Raw genomic sequence first — 19952 nt, 5'->3', positions numbered from 1 at the left:
CTTTTGTAGTCTTCTGTAGTGTGTCGTTCGTCTCCCTCTGCTCCTGTGGTTTACCTCATTTTTCTCCTTGTGGAATTTCTATTGAATTTTTGATTAACTTTGTTTTGGACACTTTTTGTTAGTGGTTTTGTTTGCCTCTTTGTTTAAATAAATCTTATTTGGGTCGTCCTCCCGCTTTGAAACCCTGAACCCTGACTCCATTTAACATTTAAGAGAACAGAAAGGCCAAACTTGTATTCTCCCTTTAATGTCCTTATTTTTTACCTTTTCATCCACTGACCAGTTGAGAAACTGCACAATAAGGTCACGTGTAGAAAACTCCTTTTCTATGCTGCATGTGTGAATGCAGACTGCTATTTTTCCCCATGACTTTTTCCTTCTATATTTGAGTCAAATTTCCTGGGTGAGCAGATTCACAGTGAGCCAGCAGGATGGGGTGATGGAAGAAATTTCTCAATACAATTGTTTTGTAAGTCATGAAGCTGCTTTCTTACCCTTTTCTTTTCTCTGGTATGTTCTTTACAGCGGTTTTGTTTATACTATGAACATGTCCAACCACACGTATCATTGATTTAAAGATTTACCTACAGACTTTGTTGCTTCATTCACCATCTTGGATTATTGCAGCATTAGCCAGTCTCTTGCAACAGCTAACTTAGATTAGAGTTGTATCTGTCCTAAAAATTCCTACAAACTTTTAAGAGTGCATCTGTGAAAGCACATTGCGGTTCTCATGTAGACTATGTGAAGGGGACATAAGCTCTTAGGTTTCAAAGCAATACCTATGTTATAGCACTTGTGAAACCTTATTAATGCCCAGCAGGGGGTGACTTTACTGTTTCCAAAATGCATGTCACTTGTAGCATTATTAAATGATGCATCTTGATTAATCCCATGCTATTTTGCCCCTCTTACCTAAGAATTAAAGAACATTTTTTCTTTGGTTTTGAAAAACCGACAAGTTACCTTTAATACTCATTTAAAAAAAAATCCTCTTCTAGTGTTTATACAATTACAACACGTGGTGTAAGCTCATTCAATTAATAATGACACAGTGGTTTGAAATGTCATAATTTAATTCTACTTCAGCTACAGCACAGTCTAAACATCAACTTCACTGGTTCATGCATTATGCAACATCTATGTCAAATCAGGCTGGACCCCTGTAGACATCAGAGACCACAGCTTCAATCTGATGTCAGAGCAGCCAGACTTGTCCAGTCTACTCCTTCTACCACGAAAAAAACGACCAACACAGACACTTCGTACCATCATTACAAATGATATCAAAAGAGAAAACTCAAACATTTAAATTAGCATTAGCGTTTCAATAAACACACATTTAAAAAAAAACAAAAAAACATTTCCATTTCCCGAATGGCATCATCTGAAAATTAAGGAATAAAATAATTATAACAACCTGTACATGTTAGCTTGTACCATATCTTTTTTTAACAGTAGAAAAAACAGCATTTTGGTTTTCAGGTGCGCCTCATCAGAACAAATACAAAAACAGGAAAATTAAGTTACATGAACATTTAGCTTTTTTTTCTATTTACCCCTGTGAGACGCTGTAAGACAGAAACAGAATGTCAAATTTGCTCCAGCAAAAACACTCCAGAGGGCTTCAGTGGTCCCTGATAATCCTGTGGTCCTGATAAAGAGCGCCCCCTGGAGTATTAAGGCCTTTATAACAGACATTAAAAAGAGAAGACACGTTTAACAGTGGGCACGCTGATAATAGTCTGAATTTGAATCTAAAGAGCTACTGAATTGTGTTTTGAAATCACTTGAATACCAATTTCAACCAACTTTTTTACTCTGTATAATTTGTATTTATATGACTTCCTAGAACTACTAAAAGTCAACCTGCAAAGATTGATTTAAACATCCAGCGAAAGGGAAAATCTAAACTTTTACTTTAAAAGGCCCAGAGTATAAAAATTGTGGTATTAGTTTGTTATATTTTGCTTTAAAAAAGACCTTTGCTAATCAAAGGGAATTTTTATGTTGAAATTAAGTTTACACAATTAGGGTTTAAATTTAAGGAATAAACAAATGTAATCCTTGGATTACATTTGTTTATAAGAATGTATAAACTCCCAATATTTAGCTACCCCTTTGAGTTCATGGCAGTTTAATGTCAACATGTAGCTTTCGGTAGAGGCCTTACTTTAGATCTGCATATTTAATAATTAGTTTAAATGCCAAACACAAGGCTAATAAATGAGTTAATCTGTTTTCAAAATAAATCCAAAGAAAAGCTCAGAAACAGCATCAGTATGCGTCTCACAGGGTTCAAACAAAAAGAGACAATCTGTGTTTTTCCAGTTTGTGTGGACGGTCCAAAGTGAAAATACAATCAGATAAATAACATTTAAGCTTCTGTCAGAGGATCCACAGTGTTTCAGAGTCCGAGAGGACGGCAGCATCGCCACAAACACAAACCAAACTCTGAAAACAGAAAGTCATCCGCAGACAGCCAAGGCGAGCAACTGTCCCCATATGAAGGAGAAAAAAAAAAAAAAAAAAAGAATTCAAACATGGAGAAAAAAAATCTTGAAAATAAGGCCTCTTAAGGAATTTGAAATCTATCTTTTAAAAAAGGGGGGAAAAAGAGGCACCAAAAAGTGGAGATATCAAAAATGCAGTCAGTCTGTGTGATACGAAAACGTTAGACTTCTGGGTTTTCATAAAAACATAGAGAGAGAGAGAGACAGAGAGAGAGAGAGAGCAGCTACATCATCCTGGAGGATGTTCCTGACGGGAAGTGACCCAGGTGCTGCTTCTGTCTCCGCCCACGCTTCGTTTTGTTGCACCTCCTGCAGGACAAAACAGGAATTACACATCAATGACAATACTCATCTTGAAATACCTGTGTAAAAGTTCCTGTGTGATACTGAAACTTTGTTTGTCTTGAGCCTGACATCTGTGAATCTGATGAAGATCATTCTGTCTTAAAGCACAGCTGTGAACAAGGGTCCAGCTGTTTAAACATTATCTGACCACACCGAAGATATCAGATTGGATCAATCCTCCAGAAAAAAAGATGACCAAATCCAATGAAACCAGAGAATCCTGTCATTTTCATTTGCGATAAAACCTCCAGTTTCCATTATTCATCATTTTCTGTAAAAGCAACCTGAGCAGTGGGAAAGTTTTCGTCATAGTTTAGTAGGTTAAGTATTTAAAGAACAAAGAGTAATTACCTGGTGAAGCACATGACCACAGCTACGATGACAGCGATCTGAACGGCTCCGATGATGGCTGCGATGAGGACGTAATGCAGCTTCTGGCCACTGGGCACCACGTACAAGATGTTAAAGTCCAGCAGCTGATCGCACTGAGGGCCACCATATGCCGCCTCACACCTAATACACACACACAAACAAAAACACACAGGTTTAAACTAAATCTTTCAAGAGAAACGTCACCAGAACTTATAACATATGCAAACGAGTCAAACCATGCAGTGAAGATTCGGCCAAAAAGAAGTTCAGATATTAGAAGAGCTGAAACTGTCTAATCTGTCGAGGACTCTGATTGGTTGAAGACAGACAAACAGGTGTTACCTGCAGGTGGGCAGGTTGTGTCTCATCTCACACTGGCCGTGTTCACAGAACTGGGAGTAGTCTTCAGGACAGGGCGTGGAGACATCCACAAAGCCTTCCCCTTCACCAGGCTTAGATACAGCTGAAACAAAAAAAAAAAAAAAAAAAAATCTTGGTTTCTGATTGGCTGTTTCATTGACATGATGGAGAACTCCAGTCTGAATGCAGAGAGGGGATCTTACCGTAGATGTCTGGTTTACTCTTGATGCCGTCGTCCTTCCTGCTTTTATCTGAAACCACAGAAGAAGAAAATATCATGAGATTTAGACAGAAAAGAGATACTAAACGATGAAACAGCGCCCCCTAGTGTCTGAATTTTACATGACTTTAATTGTCTACTGAGAAGAAAAAAAGATGGAGGAATGGATTCACACCAATTGAAATTTTGAGCAGCAGTAAAATCCCCACTGGACAAAAAGAAATAAGTGAAATATAAACTGAACCCGAAAGACATTATGATATTTCCTCTGGCGCCCCCCTCAGGAAAAGAGTGACTTCTCCACACAGAATGTCTCATCTCGTTGAACAAAGAGCGATTAAGACACATTATGAATGTGATGTGACAAACCAGGAAGGAGAGAGATGATTTAAACAGGTCAACACACACACACACACACTTGTCTTGCTTCAGGGCAAAGCTCCATCAGCAGAAATGTCCTACTTAGTACAGACTAATTTGTTCTCCTCTCTCGCTCCCTTTGGCACATTAAAAGACATTTTACACATTTCAAAACCGAATGTGAGGCTTTCAATTTAGCGTTTGATTTTAGCCTGTTCTGCATTCATAATACCTTAAAAATGAGTTGTTAAATAAATGAATACAACAACTTATTTCTATGGATTGATATGATTAGTCCTCCAGAGTCTCCCTTTTTTAAATATTAGTAGACGGTAGAAAGCTGTGATTGACCAATCAGGATCAAATATTTAACAAAGGAGTGATACAACAGCCTATAACCATATTTCAATCTTTTCAGTCATTAAAAAATAAAACATTTAAAAACATCTTATTTTCTAGTATTGTATAGGAGGAAACAGCCAACAAAATGCACCGACGAAGAAGAAAAAGAAAGGTCGAAATTAAGAGGACAAAGAGGATGATAAAAAATGGATAACAGAAGGTCGTCATGTTAAAATGACACCAGCTGGTTGTTCAGTCAGCTGAACTAATCCAGTGTGTGTGTGTGTGTGTCTGTTTGTGAGTCTGTGTGTAGGTGTGTGTGTGCCGGCACGTGTGTATTGGGGTCAGGTCTTAATTCAATATAGATGAGCTGAAAAACAGCACAGCAGTCTTTTTCATCCTCATTCACCTCTCTTTTCTCCACTTCCTTGAAACCTCCTCACAGCCTTCATTTCGTCTCTTTACCCTTTATCCTTCACCCACCCTCGTTTTACTCCATCCATCCTTCTCTCCTCTTCCTATTCTTTTCCCTCCATTCTTCATCTTTCGTCTTCCTCCTCTTTTTTCTCCATCCTTTATCTCTCCTCATTTGCCTCCATCCTCTTCTTCCTACACTCCCTCCTTCAACTCGCCTCGTCCTCCTCCTCCTCTTAGTCACCTTTTTCCTTCATCTCTGTCTTCATCCTTCATCCTTTTTTCACCCCTTCCCTTTCCTTCATAGCCGTTTCCTCCTTCCTTTTTTTGTTCCTCCTCTTTCTCTACATTCTTCCAAATTGAGTAAGGACCATAGAAATCTTAGTTTAATAGATTTGAATTAAGGCCGCACTTTCGATTGTCACATTAAAATGTTCTACCTTTTCTTTCTTGTAGTCTACTCCACTATTTTCTCCTTCTTGTTTACTTTTTCCATCACCGTCTCCACGTCCATTTCTCGACTCTATTTTTTATTTCTCTTCCTATTTCTCAGTCTACTGTCTTCCCCTTGTCGCTCTGTTCCCTTCTCCTCCCCCTCTTCGTCCTCTCGTCCCTTGAGGTTTTTTTGTGCTTTGAGTGTGTGTTCTGCAGCTTCCTGTCTATTGATTGGCAGTGTTGTATTTCCCTGTTACCTTGACAACGGCCCACGTGTTTGATGTCAATCTTCAGCTGTTTGAGGCAGGACGCCTCGCGGACATGGCACGGTGTGTCGTAGGTGACGCTGTCGCTGCCACACACCGGGTTGTCGTTGTGGCCGTTACACACGATGTTACACATGCAGCTGCAGATGTACACACACACACACACACACACACACACACACACACACACACACACACACACACACACACACACACACACACACACACACACACACACACACACACACACACAAAAAGGTAAATATTACAACATTGTCCTAGCTATTGAAGTTTTTATTTATTACATAAACTTCTGTGGACATGATCCAGTACTTTGTGTGTGTGTGTGTGTGTGTGTGTGTGTGTGTGTGTGTGTGTGTGTGTGTGTGTGTGTGTGTGTGTGCGTGTGTGTGCGTGCGTGTGTATACTCACAGCATATCCTCAGAGTCTTCATCACACTCGGCTCCAAACTTACAGTTTCCACACTTTGACACTTTTTTCCCGCGCCCGGAGCCTTCATCGTCTGCAAACAAAAGATCGCAACAACCCGATATTTATTACTCATGAATACCAGACGATCATCCTGTCATCAAACGCACATCAAATGATAGGCTGTCATTTTTTTTTAACACATTCTGTGTGTGTACATATACACACACACATATATATACATATATATATATACACACATATATCTATACACATATACATATATATATATATACAGACCTAATTGCATGTCCTTATTACAGAGCTGAAATTAATTGTGTCATTGTTCAAGTTTGTAAAAAAAACACACAGATAGTATATTGGAATGCAAAATCAACTTATTGCTCTATGACTAAATACAATGGATTTCTGTAGTGTCTCTGTCCTTCCGTGCAGCAGCACTGCTGGTTTTGCCGATCTCTTGTCATTATTTTCCATCGTTCCATTTTGTGATGAAGAAGCATCGAATCACGCCAAACGCCCCTTTTAATGGGAGTGTGCTCAAAGCCAGCTCGCTCAAAAAAGGACGGGATATGATGAACGCACTGTGTGGACTCTTGTTTTCTAACTCTGTAGCACGCTGAGATTTTGTCGCATTAAAATGAAACAAACAGTCAAAGTGTGAAGCCGTTTACCTCCGTCACCAGATCCTGATGCTCCATCTGAAACACAAACAGAGACGTTAGGATCGGCCAACAGAAAGACCCCTGAGTTTATCTGTGTGTGTTTATGCGAATGTTACCGTGGTAACAGGGCCCCTCAGTCATGATGCTGATGGCTCTCTGTTTCTTGCATGCAGCCCTCCTGAGGAAACACTCGTTCTGATACGTGTCTCCATTGGAGCCGCACACAGGGACGTACTTCTTATGACACTGAAACACACACAAAAAGGGTTCTTTTAATTACATCTACTACATGAAGAAGTCAGTAAAGAGGAAACGTGATTAATTTCATACGGTTGGCCAAAGAGAGTTGATGGAATTTAAAGCATTAAAAAAGAGGATCGTCATCCAATTCTAGCCATGACATCACGTTCAATGATCATCTGAATATTATTGATATCAATGATCGTCTCTGATCAGTAAACATGTCGGGTTCAGCAACAACAATCTGACTCTCCTCTTTGGGTGTGTGTTGAACTGATGACACAGGATGACATGATTGAATAACATGACGGAGAGAGAGAGAGAGAGAGAGTGAGAGAGTGTCACTAAGATTCTGCCTACTCTGACACTTTAAATTAAAATGTGTGGGCCCTCAACTTAAATATTTCGATGATATCATTTTACATTAACAGAAATTTTATTTTTATTTTTTTTAGGTTGGGGGCAGTGGTTGCAGTGGTAGTGCACGTGTCCTCATGCATAGAGACTACAGTCCTCAACACGGGCTGCTGCTCCACTCCAGCCTGTGGCCCCCTTCCCGCATGTCGTTTTCCTCTCTCTCTCTCCCTGATTTCCCACCCTATCCACTGTCCCTCTCAAATAAAGGCAAAAAGCCAAAAATCTAAAAAAATAAAATCTTTTAGGTTTCATGAAAATGTTTTTGTGTGTGTGTGTGTGTGTGTGTGTGTGTGTGTGTGTGAGAGACTCACGTGAAACTGGCAGACACACTTGATGTCCGCTCCGTTCTCACGGCAGGTCCCTCCGAAGCGACACGTTCCGGCGTCACACACACGCAGGTCGCTCTTTTTCACCGACAGATCTGAGAAAAAAAACAAGAAAAGACAAACTAATCATTATAAATCTGTATTTTTAGGTTCTTTAACTAAATGTAAGCCCTGAAATACGTAATGATGTCCTCACGTCTTATTACGTCATTTAACGGAGAGAGAAAATCACAAGCAGTAGCAGAAATCTAGCCGTCCAAGCTGAAATTTGAGCTTCAACTCAACATTTATTTATTTATTAAGAGTGGTTTCAGTTACCAGTTCAGGTTTACTTCAGCTCTACAAACCCCCCCCCCCCCCCCCCCCCCCCCCAAAAAAAAAACCCCAACAGATTTGACTGAGAATTCATGACAAACAGGCTGAAATGATGCTGACATAACTATATCACGATTGATGAATTCAGGATTTGTCAATTTGTCAAATTCAAAGTATCATCAGTGTCGGGTTTATCCTCTGATGATCCTGAACAGCTGAGGCGTCTCAGTCCGTAAAAGAAACAACACTGAGACCAAAAGAAAGAGACAAACACACTACGGGAAATACTGAAACACACACACACTATTATCCAAGCTGGTAATTTCTAAAGACAGCTGATTGGTCGGCAGCATCACAGAATAGCGTATTAGAGCAGTTAATTACAGGGGTCATGACCCTCACTTCCCCTGTAATTAGGAAATACCTCTGTGAGCTGATGCAGCCTGAATGAGCTGCTGACACACAGAAGCTACTGTGGGGGCGGACAGAAAAAAACCAACAAAAAAACTGTTCCCAGGATGCTCCTCTGTCAGCACCCGTCTGCACACTGAGCTCTGTGACTGTCTCATCACCTGATGTCTCCCGTTATCTCCGGAAGATTTTCGGGTTTTAACTTGTTGTGTAGAAAATGTCATGTTTCTTTAAATTGACTTGGTTTTGGAGCGGAGTTGTGTTTGAACATTTTGGAAACAATCTCAGGATATCAGAAGAATCTGGACGCTTAAAAAAAAAAAAACGGTTTTCGTCATGCAGCATGATGACACATTTATGCAGCAGAGTGATGAGTTACTTCATCAAAGACGTAACTATAACGATGCGATAACTGATGTATTGTTCAAAAGCAGCGCTGTAGTGAGGAACAGGTATACGATGTTCACAAATAACTCGCAAGCTAAACATTGCTGGTAGCTCGCCAAAAGGTTCAGACTGTGAAAAAAAAAAAAAAAATCCTACTTTTATTCAAATACACAGATGTCCAACCTCCTCCAAAACAAAAACAACCAGACAGGCCTCTCAGCTTTCAGTGAAAAGGTAATGCTCATGTCTAGTTCCTTATTACCTGAGTCGAATGAATCACAGCAACTTAGCAGCAACCTCTATTGACAGGTGGAGTCAGTAAGAGCTCCAGTGAGGAGTTCAGTACTGGTAGTGACCAGATTTATGACGATGAACGAGGGTGGGCATACCGCGAAAAAACAGGAAAATACGGGTTTTTTGGGGTTTTTTTGGACATATGTGACTGAAAAGCACGTATGCCTCATCGGTTCTGTTTGTACCGTAGTCTGGTTAAGAAGTAAAACAGAGCTGTGCAAATCTGAGGCGCCAGATAGCCTAGCGGTTATGTTGAGTGGCCATATAGTCCTGTTCACAGCAGCCGGGGTTGTTAAACAGGATGCCATCCCCCACGCTCTCCTCCCAACATTTCCTGTCTCTCTTCAGCTCTCTGAAGGCGAAAATGGCAAAAAAAAAAAAAAGGGGAACTTTAATTCATTGCAAATTCATTATTATCGTGATATGAGCGTGAGCAATTAACATGTCGCACAAGTGCAAAATGTTTTATAGAAAGACGCAATGTTTTCTCTCTCAGCATGTTTTCATTTTATCCATTGGGTAGTGGCACTGGTATAAAGAACATGCTTTAACGCCATGTTGACACAGTCAGATTCTACCTAGCATCTATGCTAGCTGCTACTCTCAGATGAATTTGTAAAGCTTGGATTAAAAAAAAATAAAAATTTAAATAGGTGGATGGTTTCAATGTTAAGCTCTTAAATCCACAGACGAAGCTGAGGGGCTCATGTTTCATTTCACCCTCTGTTGTTCATGTGATCGTGTTCTGTTATTGTGTCACCAATCTAACGGCACAGAGAGCTGAGCTCATGGCCGAGGTTTGGGTAGCACAGAGTCAGACACGGACGAGAAAACAGAACAAAGGTTTCCAGCTTCAGAGGTCGATGCTCTGAAACCAGAAAAGTTAAAGTGGGTCAGTCATGTTTGCACGTCTTCCCCTCTCTTCCCCTGGTGAATCTTAAACGTCGACACCTGCCGCAGCTTTTTCATCAGCGCTCTGCCGCTTACTTCTCATCTAACAGACACTTGTTACATCAGCAGTGGCGGATTGTTTACAGCATCAGACAGGTCTGCAGAGACCCCGACACTGAGGAGGCTCTGCTGGGAGTTCGAGTGAGGAAAGCCTCCTTTTTACACGTTGACAACACAAAACACAACCTTCAAACAGCTGCGTGTTAAAAGCCTTGATGCGGAGAGATGATTGACGCATCTGGAGGAGAACAAAACCAGGAGGCAGCTAGCAAGTGAACAGAGGATTTAGTCAGAGACATTCAGGATGTTGAAGTGAAGTGTCAGTAAAAGAGTCATAGTGAGGGGGGCAACACTTTTATGGAACCATCCAAACTTCTCAGATACCACCAAGAATCTCAACATGTGCACATTTGAATATTTTGAATAGTTTTTTAGGTCTTGCGAAATTTCCTGTGGTCAAACTAATTAGGTTTTTTTTTCTTGTGTGCTCTTAAATCAGGACAACAATTCGGTCAAATACGATTTGACTGATTAGACCAAAAACAAAAAAGTATACTGCAGACAGTTTAATTCTAAAATAGACCAAAGTCAGCTCTGAATTCAACCCGAGGTTCACACAACTTTTTTACAAAAAAAAACAAACAAAAAAAACCATCCTCAGACCAACAAAACATCTCTGTTGGACATCTCTGTCAGGGGAAGTGTGTCACGGTGTTGTGAACTGATTTCCAGGAGCTGATCAGATCACTGATTCAGATCTCAGATGAGTCAGTGACCTGTGATTGGACTGCAGAACGACATGTCCGAGTAGATGAGGCACAGAGCGAGTATACGTGATTCTGTAAACACACAGAAGCCGCTGGTGACAGGATGGATTTCAGCTGATGAGGGACGATCGGAGTTTCGGACTGAAGCTGATCTGAAGTCGGCCTGCGAGTGAAGCCTAACTAAAATGGAAGAACAGAGGATCACTGAAGCAAAAGCTGACTAACCTATCTCTCTCTCTCTCTCTCTCTCTCTCTCTCTCTCTCTCTATGAATGTCCCTTGGCCTTTCACGCTCTGCTGACTTCATTATCTCTCTCCTTGTTTGTCTCTTCCCAACCATCCATCCTGAGACACTGCAGTTACACTTCATGGTCAAAAGTATGTGGAAGTGAAGCCTGGAAATAACCTCCTTATCAAGCCTTCAATTCTTTCTCACAATGCCTCTTGCATGTGATTTGGTTTCAGTTAAGTTTCTGTGCAGACAAAGTCAATTCTTCCACAACAAGCTGGAGACACCATTTCTTCCATGAGCTGCTGATGTGTTCGTAAGGCTCATTGTCGTATTGAAAAAATGAATAGTGGTTCCTAAACGGCCTTACAGTTTGTAATGAGGTTGGCAAATGTTTCAACATTGTCATTCTACGATACCAACGACTAAATATCCTGCCTGTATCTATTGTATTGGACAGGTGTGTGGCAGAGGAATGAATTCATCACTGCACACAGTCTTGCACTCCTGAACACTGTTGTGCAAACATGTTTGGTTTCCGTACGGAAATGTTGCAAATGTGTTTGGAAAGGTTGTTCTTTGCTGTTGGGAGAGATCACTGTTTGGATTAAAATGTCCATTTCATGTTGTTTCACAGGTTGTTCTGCAGCAAAAAGTTGACTTTCATTTGACTTTTTTTTTTTCTTTTAAGAATTTTCTCAATTTTATGATCCCCGGTGAATATTTGGTACTTCATTTGCCAAGTGCTCCTCCTTTCCATAACTATGAAGCTAATGAATTAAAACCAGAAAAAAAAAGCTGGTCTGTCGGGCAACAGCTCACTTCAACTCAGCTTTATGATTTTATCTTAAGATCCAGATCTCACTGTACTAAAACCCTTCATGTTTTTGATAGTTAAAGTGACGGTGCAGTAAGAGGAAAGATTGCTGCTAATGTTTCAATGTAGAAGCAGAGTTGGATTTTCTGGCACAACTTCACCAACTACCAAGGTGCATGAAGAGTGGAAGGCTGGAAGAGGCCTAAAAGCTCCAGCAACACTTTCAGCACGGACAAGAACTGAATAAAAAGTTTAAATGCGACGCGTCTCAGGTCGTGGCTTTCATCAGGGTCATCAAGGAACGCGTTGCAGGTAAGAAAAACATTTAAATGAACCATATGGCAGAACTTCTTTGCCTTCGTTTTTTATACTCAACTCTACCCAACAACAATCAGCTTTGCTTGTACACACAGAAACACAAGCTTCCGTCCCTCAGCCTCACTCGGCTAACTGGCTCACTGAGCGGCTGAATCATTTCTAACACGCACGCACAGGAGCTAGCTTTAGCATTAGCTTGTCTATCCTGGTCCAGTCCTCTTTGGACAGATGTTTCTGCTGTCAACGAACATTCCTTCACTTATTCTTCTCCATTCTTTATCACCACACAAAACAAGACGACACATTGTACTCTTTGCTCAAGTTTACTGTGGAATAAATGGAATGAGGAATCATCTATCGACAGAGGAAGTTATTCTTAAAAAAAGACTATAGGGACACAGAGTCCCTCCAGGCCCTCATTTAAAACACAAAGTCTTTGTGTGCTTGTCATTTACACATTTTTCTATTGTCGACAGTACAATGAGTCCGTGGGTCGTAAATAACACGAGTCTGAAGAGAAATGGTGACAGAGTGGAGTGTCTTCTCAAGAGAACATCTGTGACTGAGCTGGAGTGGGCGGACATCTTTGGAGAGAGTTCAGATGTTCTGAAAATAGAAATCTCAAAGATTTCATCCTTCAGATCTTTAAAGAAAAAAAAGAAGAAGAAAAAAAAAAAAGAGGTATTTTGGTTTGTTTACGTCTCCAGGTTTAGATCAGAGACGTACAAATGATCAATGAGGGCGCAGAATAACTTCAAATATACAATAAGACAAACTCCATTTCAGGCTAGTGTCATTCAACTACTCTTTGGTGCTTCTCTTTTTTTAGATTTAGACAAACATGTTTCTTTTCTCTCAACGCTTCCTGCTTGTGGCTCTCAGCTTCAATCTTAAAGTTTCTGTACAGATGAATAGTTTTATGTTTCAAACAGCAGCTCGCTGTAGTTTTTGAAGTCTGCAGGAAGGAAAACGTGAATTTTGCAGGCACAATAATATTTTGGGAACTCTTAAAAGAAATTTTGTGAAACATATTTGGATTTGGAGTAGATGCCCGAAAGGATCATATTGCAGCCAATACAAGGTCTTCTTCTTTTGACACTAGCAACGCCATTATGATCAGTAGCTTGTTTTTTTTTTTTTTTTCTGTCATAGTTTAATGTAATCGTGTTCTCTTCTCTACAAAACAAACAGAGCTGGACAATTGAATGCTCCTTCTTCAAAGCCTGGGTGTCAGTGAGGTAACATCCTTGGGTGTTTTCACACATGCACAAAACCTGAAAACTTCCAGAAATGTTCAGGTAGCTGGATCTAAATAATCCCTCTGCTTAACTTTACTTAGGATTCTGTTCCTGTTGGACTTGTAGTAACACTCCCGCGTGAAATCAGGACGAGCTGATGCGAGAGGAACGTAGCAGAAAAAACCCTCTTCAGAAGGAGTGGTGATGACGTGTTTATCATGCGAGCTGCTAGCGGCCAGTGTGATCTTTCTGTCACAATAAAGCAGCTTTGTCTCACCACCAGTGACTCTTTGTTGATGCTGTGGAAAATGTCAAAATGTATATATAGAATTGAGACAGAGGAGAAAATTGTCATCACAGCGTTGGACTGTTGCTTCGTTCGCCATTCCAGGTTCATCCTTTTGGCGTCCTATCTTGCATCCTGAAACCCCCCCATCCAACTTTGAAATACTTCACACATGAATGAACCAGCAATTTAGGAAGATTTCAGGAACAGCAGACCGTCCAGAAATGTTCTCGAAATTTTCACAAATGCATGTGTGAAAAAGAGGTTTCCCTTTTTTAGACAGTATTACGCTTTCTGACTGTGAAAGCTTCTTGTATCTGACTGTTTGTTTTCACATATACACGTCTCTCAAGAAGCAGGGCATAACATAAAAAAAAACCCAAAAAATTTTGAATTTGCGGACGAAGCAACAACATAAAAATGATAGGAATATATACCTTTGTATCAATGTTAACTATACAAGGACACATTCCAATACCGACATAACAGCAGAGGGGAACAGGATATAAATGTCGTCTCGCCCTCCCAACTGCTCAAGCTGAATTCATCTGAATCTCACATCAGATCCTCCCAACTTCTTTTTTATCTCATGGACTGGTGTGAACAATTCAGCTGTTGCATGCAGCTCACCCCGAAACTTCAGGTAGTTTTCAGGAGTAACGTTCATGTGTGGGGAAAAAAAAACGTTGCTATGAGACACACTCACTGAGTCCGAACATCCAAAAAATATATAGATTGAACGCAGAGCAGGAATTTGAATTTTGGCTTCAACATGTGGCTTCTACACGAAGCTGTGCGTACCACATGTACACACACACACACACACACACACACACACAGGGTACCCACTCATTTAACCTCGCCCTGTTCTTCCACCCTGTCATTAAGAGCTAAAATAGAGCCCAGTTAAAGTGAGGAGTGGTCAGAATATACACACATCCTTGAAATCATGATCCTCTATCAAACCTGTGTGTTATCCTGCAGCAGTCGTCATGACAACAGGAACACTGAGCCGCACAGGAACATCCAATAAAAGGTGACAGGGGGGGGGTCAGATTAATAAAGATGTCCCTGACCTCTGACCTCCACAGCACCAGATAACACCCCCTCTACCCTCAGCCTGAGCTACAAGGAGTGGAGTCCAGAAAGTGTAAACACGATGTTATAGGAGTCTCACCTGGACAGTCGGAGGCCTTTCCCGGGCCGCAGTCCTCTTTACTGCGGGGGAACGAGCTCCGGACGGCGGGGAGGAGCAGCAGAACCAGCAGGCAGCAGGACCAGGAGAACCGGCACGCCGGAGCCATGATGGAGGATGAAGGGAGGGAGGGAGACAGATGAAGGGAGGGAGACTGACAGAGGGGAGAGGTGGGAAATAAATGGAGGTAACTTGAAGTAAATGGGGGGAAATTAAAGGAGAGAAATAGACGATGAATAAAGAAATAAGAGGAGAAAGAGGTGCAGCCAGGCGTGTGGGGGATAGACAGAGTAATGCGAGGAAAAAGGTGATTAAAGGGATTAAAAGGTTATGAGAGTAATGAATGAAAACAGACTAATTTGCTTTTTTCTGGATTTGTCCTTTAAAAAATCCTGAATTGGAAAAACACGCTGCAGAAGACAACATATGAATGAAGTCCTTCCTCCAAAAAAAATCAGCGTTAAATCCTGGTGTTGTGAGTCTGTTTCTCTCTGTAACTCATAAACTCCTCCACTCTCTCAGATGAATAACCTGGAGCAGAAAAAAAGAGGAGAAATAAGCTGGAAAAACACGAAGAGATAGTCGGTAAACCGAGCCCAGTGTAACAAAGCAAAGCAGGGCCTGGGGCTTCTCACACCGACCCCCCCACACCTCCACCTCCCCTTTAAAGCAGCCTGCTCACAGCCCCGTCTGAGCCTCCATCCCCCAGCCCCGCTGCCAAGCTCTCAAACCGGCGGGGAGAACCGCGGAGCGCCGCGGAGAGACACACAACCAAAAGATCCAGGAGGAGATCCGGACGGGCTCGCTGCAGCATCCAGGGCCGAGGATGAGCTGTGTATGAGCCGGGGAGGGAGGACGGATGAGGAACGGTAGGTCTGTGATCCGTTGTAGGTCGGACCGGGACTTCTTCCTTTTTTTTTTTTTTTTTTTTTTTTTTGTCCTCCTGTTCTTCTTCTACTGAATCACATCAACAAAGGCTGAGACCACGTGACCAGCAAGAAGACCACTCCCACAGAGAGAGTTGAAGCCATAAGCCCCCTCTGTCACATAATAATAGGCAAATAATAATAATAATAATAATGATAATAACGATATGTACTTTAATTATAAAGATCTACCTTCTTAGTTGTTTGTTATTTTAACCTTTATTAACCGATACTTTTTATTAGCTGTACACTTTTCTAAAATGTCTGATATAATATTGATATATAAATACTTGTTAATAATGATAATAATAATAATAATTTGCATTTTTTACGTATATAATTTGATTATCATGCGATCCCCTTTAATTTCATTCTCACTGCCATGAGACCAAACTAAGAAATAAAGGACACTTTCAGTTAGATAATGATAATGGTTTATAAACTAAAGGGACACATTTATGATACTTACTTTTATGTTTTAAAACTTAAATTCAATTAGTAAAGCTCAATAGTAATGAGGTGAAAAGAGAATTAAAGTCAATTAAAGCTTCTATTTACTGACTGTTACACTATCATTTTATAACATTTCTATTCTTTCTCAGTGAATTCCTGCTTCCAAAAAAGTTTGACAGAAACAAAAAAATATATATATTTATCTTTCCTCCAACAAAAACTAAACATATTCCAGAAAATTAAATGATTAAATACATATTGATAGTTTTCATGTTCTAATGCTGCATTTAGCAACTGAGGTTGAACTCCACACGTTGGGGGGTTTGTGACCCCTGGGCTGCAGATGTTATAGTTTAATTTATCGTCATACTCTATGTATTCTCTGTTGGAATGTTTTTGTATTTTAAGTTTTAAAAGAAAACTCATAATTCGTTTATAAATTAGATAAAACTCTTGTAAATAAATGATCTTGTGCTGTTTTACTTTTCTGTATAATCGTTTAGTGTTATATTATCAAAGATCTGTAACGCCCGGAGAGGGGGGGGATTGGAACAGTTTGAGTTTGGGGTGTGAGGTGGCTGCAGTGATGTTCCCAGACCGTCTCCTCACCCCTGACTGGTTTAACTCCTGGATGGAAAGCAGGTCTGCATCAAAGTTTAATATATTGATTAATCTGTATTCTTCAGGTTATTTTTTATCCACTAATCCCAAACATTTGACTATAACAACATTTTAGTTTGTGAGATAGAACCACTTCTTTAACACACATTGATGGTTCATAGAGGTTTCCACCTTTAAAGTTAAAATGATTCTGAACCAAAAGCTGAAAGTTCTTCTCACAATAACAGAATGAAGAAATACATCTGTGGAGTCCCCTTCATCTAGCAGCAAACCTGGATTAGGGCCTTTTTATTAAATGCAGTGCTGGAATATGTCACTAGGAGGCAGTAAAGAGATAAAGAGACGTGGAAACCAAAACCCAAAGAAATCAACAAGTTTTCACTGAATTCTCGAGTTCCCCAACAGTTGCTGAGCATATTTTGTCATCGAAGAACAAGATAAACAGAAACCACATTAAACTTGTTGAGCAGAATTTAATTGGAGCTTTTTTTATGGGGATTCAAAACAAAACAAAGTGATTTTATAACCATCTTCAAGACTGTGAAGTCAAATACAGATGTGTAGGGATTTTTATATAAATTTGTTTGTAAATTGCAAACAAACTGAATAAAAACAAAAAGGTCAAAATGAGAAACGTGGGAAGAAATTAGTGTTTAGTGCAGTAATGGGCAGCAGCCAGCAGGGGGTGCTGCCTTTCTGCAGAAAAAAATGAGAAATTGAAATACTAATTTAACTGCTGTTACCAGGTATGGAAGCCCAATTTTCAATCAGGTGAGAAATCTAAAATAACAAAGCAGACGTACTGTCCGTTTGAAATTAAATACATTTATTGTTTGTTTTCAACTAAAGAGGACACAGTCTTTCTATGATAATACTAATTTGAACTTTTTCCCCATTTTTTATTTTTTAGATTTTATATTAAAATCAAAGTTACAAAGTGATTCTCAAAGGTAACAAAATAAAAAAAATAATAATCAGATGAAAAAGAAAATAGACAGTAGCACAGTTAAGACGTGAGGAAATTAAATACTAACATCTCTTTGAAACACAATGAGGCCGATGTATAGAAGCTTTCTGTGAACATGACAGTGATGTGTTTTTTTTTTCAGGTCATCTCTAAAAACAGGACCCAAAATATGATTCAAATACCTGAATGTATAAATCATTGTTTTCTTTCTCTCAAAATTGAAATAACTGACACACAGAAAGTCTGTGCAAAAATGTTTTAATGTGATCTAACAAAAGACCAGCAGAGGGCAGTATTTGCTTTGTTTTCTCTGTTTGTCAGCTTCAGCTCTTAATATCATAAAGGCTGCTGTTACAAAGTGTTTCAAATAATTTCAAGCACAATTCTATTTAAATTAGATATTTTAGGGTAATTGTGTTATAATGTTTTATAACATAATATCATACGAGTCAAATCTGATTTCATATTTGTTAAATAAGTTAATTTCATTCACTAATCTGTTTATCTCTGTCTTGACAACATAACTTTTAAATTAATTAGGAAAATCCCATCACATATTTAATTTTCCTACTTGAATGCAACACGCTTCTCCAGCAAACAACCCAATCTGAGGGTAAATTTGTGACAAATGTTTGCAGATGTTTTACATTTAAAGGATGGGTGGGCTTACTTTACATTCCCCCTTTGTTGTTTTTCTCCCAGCTCTGCATTTTAAATTGAAAATGTTCTGAAGTGTATCAGGTTTTTGTTGTCACAAAAAAAAGTAAACATACCGAATACATGATACAAATAAAGAAGTGAAGTGAAGTGAAGAAGTTTAGAACTATTGTTGTTTGTTTGTTAATGTGGTTGTCATCTGAAATCAACAATAATTACAAATTCTCCGATTCTGAGGGGATCCGATGCACTTTTTAACTTTTTAACAAGGATTTTCCTTTGAAGGATAAAACAAACAAAAAAAAGACAAGATTTTAAAAAAGTCTTCATCGGGGTTTCTTAAATTCTCAGGAAAGAGTGTGATTTTTTTGATATTGTATTTTAAAGTCTTTATAAACTATTTCTCAACAGAAACTAATACATTAAGCTGTTTCTTTATGAACATGTGCTCTCAGTTTATTTTAGATTAGATGAAAACACTGTGTTTGGTATTGTGTCTCTGTGTGTTCTTTCATCTCTTTCTCTCTCTCTCTCTCTTTTTCTGTCAGTCAGTTAAATGAGGATTAAAGCTGACAGATTTGCTCCTGTTAACATGTCATGTGTTTGCAGGTGGAATCAGGTTAATCGAGCGAGAGCTTTCAGAGGAAATAATGGACGGGGGCGATTGAAGTGGGCAGTGGGGGGTGTAAAGTGGGGAAAAAGAGGAAGAAGAAAGGAAATAAAATAATGGAAACGTGAGGCTGTAAATATTCCATGACGTTGAGCTGATGTGGTAGAAATGAAAGAAGGCATTAAGCCGCATAAGCAGAAATTCACTTCCATCATCCTCATCAGTAAAATCTTACGAGGTTAGAGTTTTTGCTGAAAGAACCAGGAAAAAATTCTGACCAGAATCATTCCTATCAATATCATCAGTCACAATGAAAATCATCCACCACATTTTTGTTTAATAAGGAGTCATTTATTTTTATTAGTTCAAAACGTCTGTGATTCCGAGGTTATCTGGTTATTATTTAGTGTTTTGAAGAAGGGGATAATTTATAATTATTTTATTTATGAACCTGAGCTCTGTTTTAGGGTCTTAGTGAGTAAACAAAATGTTGAATTTGCTCCAACAGATTCCTTTAGAAGACAACTTGGAATCAAACAAGTTTTTTTTTTTAACGTTTTAACGTTTCTAGACTCCATCGACAAAATCATGGATTTTACCTCACAGAACGCAAGTAGCTGATATACTTCTGACTTTATTATTGGTCTTTGTGTCTTTTTTTGTGGCTTAAATGTTGTGTTGGATCCAGACGGGCTCTTCAAGGCAACAAAATGAAGTAATAACTATAAAAATATAATTTAGCTGAGGTAGCAACAAACCTAACACTCCTGTGTGTTCTGTGAGGAG

The 19952-nt window shown here is 39.5% G+C and overlaps 1 protein-coding gene across 1 annotated transcript; it reads right to left on the bottom strand.

The window, feature by feature from the left end:
* Nucleotides 1–2084: 2084 nt before the first annotated feature.
* Nucleotides 2085–15879, bottom strand: LOC306835385 (tomoregulin-1-like). Its single transcript, XM_079361875.1, has 10 exons — nt 14915–15879; nt 7711–7820; nt 6859–6988; nt 6752–6778; nt 6060–6150; nt 5619–5767; nt 3794–3841; nt 3573–3693; nt 3210–3371; nt 2085–2822 (listed from the first exon to the last, which is right to left on the bottom strand). Exons 1-10 carry the CDS (start codon nt 15039–15041, stop codon nt 2738–2740), a joined length of 1050 nt encoding a protein of 349 aa, XP_079218001.1. The 5' UTR covers nt 15042–15879; the 3' UTR covers nt 2085–2737.
* Nucleotides 15880–19952: the final 4073 nt, after the last annotated feature.

Source organism: Symphodus melops (assembly GCF_947650265.1).
Source record: "Symphodus melops genome assembly, chromosome: 14".
Taxonomy (NCBI): domain Eukaryota; kingdom Metazoa; phylum Chordata; class Actinopteri; order Labriformes; family Labridae; genus Symphodus; species Symphodus melops.
This window is presented reverse-complemented; position numbering and strand designations above follow the sequence as displayed.

Excerpts from the sequence above, each read along its gene's own strand:
- LOC306835385 (XM_079361875.1), bottom strand. The coding sequence starts at position 15,041 with ATGGCTCCGGCGTGCCGGTTCTCCTGGTCCTGCTGCCTGCTGGTTCTG. Across the intron at positions 3,372-3,572 it reads CACAACCTGCCCACCTGCAG|GTGTGAGGCGGCATATGGTG; the intron begins GTAACACCTGTT and ends TGTGTGTATTAG. Across the intron at positions 2,823-3,209 it reads GTGGTCATGTGCTTCACCAG|GAGGTGCAACAAAACGAAGC; the intron begins GTAATTACTCTT and ends TTTGTCCTGCAG.